Genomic DNA, 2,118 nt, shown 5'->3' with positions numbered 1-2,118 from the left:
ATTATATGTGAGATGTGACAAGAGATCATAGGCAGCACTTTATTATACATGTAGACGTGACAAGAGATTATAGGCAGCACTTTATTTTACATGTAGACGTGACAGGAGATGATAGGTGGAATTTTCATATCTCAGGTATAGTCAGCTGTTTACAGGAAAAATATTAGATTAAAAGAAAAAGTTCTAGAGAAAACAACTCAGGATGTAAAGATTAACTTGATCTAGACATAGATATATCTAACTTTTAAAAGTAAACTCTAATGATACATGGGAACGTAAACCTATATATTCTGCACGATTTTAATAACCATAAGAAAGTTCAGCCATTAATTGATATTAAGCTCATGGTCACCGATGCTTCGGACAGTAAGAACGTCACGTCTTACGATAGAGGAACTCTAGTGTCTTCAGTAATTTTTTCTTTAGGGTGCGGTTTGCCATGATTATAGTCAGTGCCTCGGCTGAGGGATATAGCTGGATCAGAAACCCACAGGTTTCCCTTGAAACAGAAGTGAAGGATTTGGGGTTGAATGCCGAGAGAATCCGGCCAGTGATGCCAGCCTGCAGAGCCGCATTCAGGAGCAGATGGACAGTCATGGTCCTGACCGCTCGGAGGTGACCACTGACCTGAGGAGAGGAGCTGTACTGGGCTTCATTCTGTCTGATCCTCCTGACATGTCTTAAGAGGTAAATGATGCTGAGCCCAATGCAGATGAGAGTCTGGATAAATGGGAGCACACAGCCAAGGACGACATTGAGTGCCAGACTATTGGGGTTCATTACTACTCCACTGGAGACAGTCACATTATCTTTAACAAATGAGACTGCCCAATACATTGGCAAACTAGTAACCAAAACCCAAAGTAATGAAGCCACGATGACTTGTGTCATGGAAGAGGAGAACTTCACCTTCAACCAAGTCAAGAAGCCACTGGAGTGATTGCCGAGCTTCAGACAGTATTGGGCGGAGAGCCAAGCTGTGTTCCAGAAGAAGAAGTAGCTCATACAGAACAAGAAGATGGATATGTACAAGTATATGGTCCCGAAGTTCTTCAGCTTGATAAACACAAAATACACCAGCTCAATGACTAAAGAGAACCACTGGAGGAGCAGGTTGGTGAGAGCCGTGGAGAGGAAGATCTGCTCACACGCAGTGAATTGTTGTTTCTTCCTCCAGTGGGTGAAGTAGATGGAGATGATGAAGGAATTAAGAGCAGTCCCTGGAACCAACAGAATGATAATGATGAGAACATGGGTTACATCTGTGGGGGTCAGCATCTTGTCCCTGGACTTTCTTCCTGGATCTGTGCTCACCTGAGCTGTGACTGCACATAATATATGAATGGTAATACAGCCAGGAAGATGGGTCAGGTGACCATGCAAATATCTGATAGCACTGCTGCAGGTCTGTACTCCAGAGGTTTATTTATAGTGTGGCCCATGTTTCTTATAGACCTAGAGCCATGCTGGGATGCTTCTCCTTACAGGAGGCCAAGGCTTCTCTTTACAAAGCATAAACCGACTCCGACTCATGTGATCTTTGGGCGACAATTGGCTCACCTATGTGACGCCACACTCAGAGGTGTACACGAAAATAGTTAGTAAGTAGTGTACAATATATAGGCCGTCCGGTTACATGGTTTGTACCCTGTGATCACATGACACCCTTGTTAGGAAGGATCACCTGGCATTCCTGGGGATTGATACGTCCCTTGATTGAGCTCAACAACACTATTTAGGATATTGTGTCCGGCAACTTTGACATTTGGGGTTGATGCTTTTCCCAATATTGTTAATGGTGTTTGAAAATAAATATAGATGTCTTATCATGGGGGAGTCTGACCACTGGGACCCACCATGACTGGGCCTGACTCTTGCTGCTGAACTTAATGGGGTACTCCACCCCTAGACATCTTATCCTAGATCCAAAGGATAAGGGATAAGATGTCTGATCTCTGGGGTCCCGCCACTGGGGACCCCCGAAATCTCAGATGCGGCACCCCAGACATCCAGTGCACGGAGCGATCCGTGCCTGATGACTGGCAATGCGGGGCGGAGGCTCGTGGCATCACGGTGATGTCACGGCCATGCCTCCTCAATGCAAGTCTATGGGAGGGG

General features: G+C 45.4%; 1 protein-coding gene across 1 annotated transcript; it reads right to left on the bottom strand.

The window, feature by feature from the left end:
- Window positions 1–375: 375 nt before the first annotated feature.
- LOC130285416 (taste receptor type 2 member 40-like) lies at window positions 376–1,429 on the bottom strand. Its single transcript, XM_056536778.1, has one exon. It carries the CDS (start codon window positions 1,276–1,278, stop codon window positions 376–378), a length of 903 nt encoding a protein of 300 aa, XP_056392753.1. The 5' UTR covers window positions 1,279–1,429.
- Between the last annotated feature and the right edge of the window lie 689 nt (window positions 1,430–2,118).

The sequence above is a fragment of the Hyla sarda genome, chromosome 8, assembly GCF_029499605.1.
Source record: "Hyla sarda isolate aHylSar1 chromosome 8, aHylSar1.hap1, whole genome shotgun sequence".
NCBI lineage: Eukaryota > Metazoa > Chordata > Amphibia > Anura > Hylidae > Hyla > Hyla sarda.
Note: the sequence above shows the minus strand (reverse complement) of the source record. Positions and strands in the feature narration are given on the sequence as shown.

Bases quoted from the DNA above. Each gene is read 5' to 3' on its own strand.
- LOC130285416 (XM_056536778.1), bottom strand. From the start codon at position 1,278: ATGCTGACCCCCACAGATGTAACCCATGTTCTCATCATTATCATTCTG.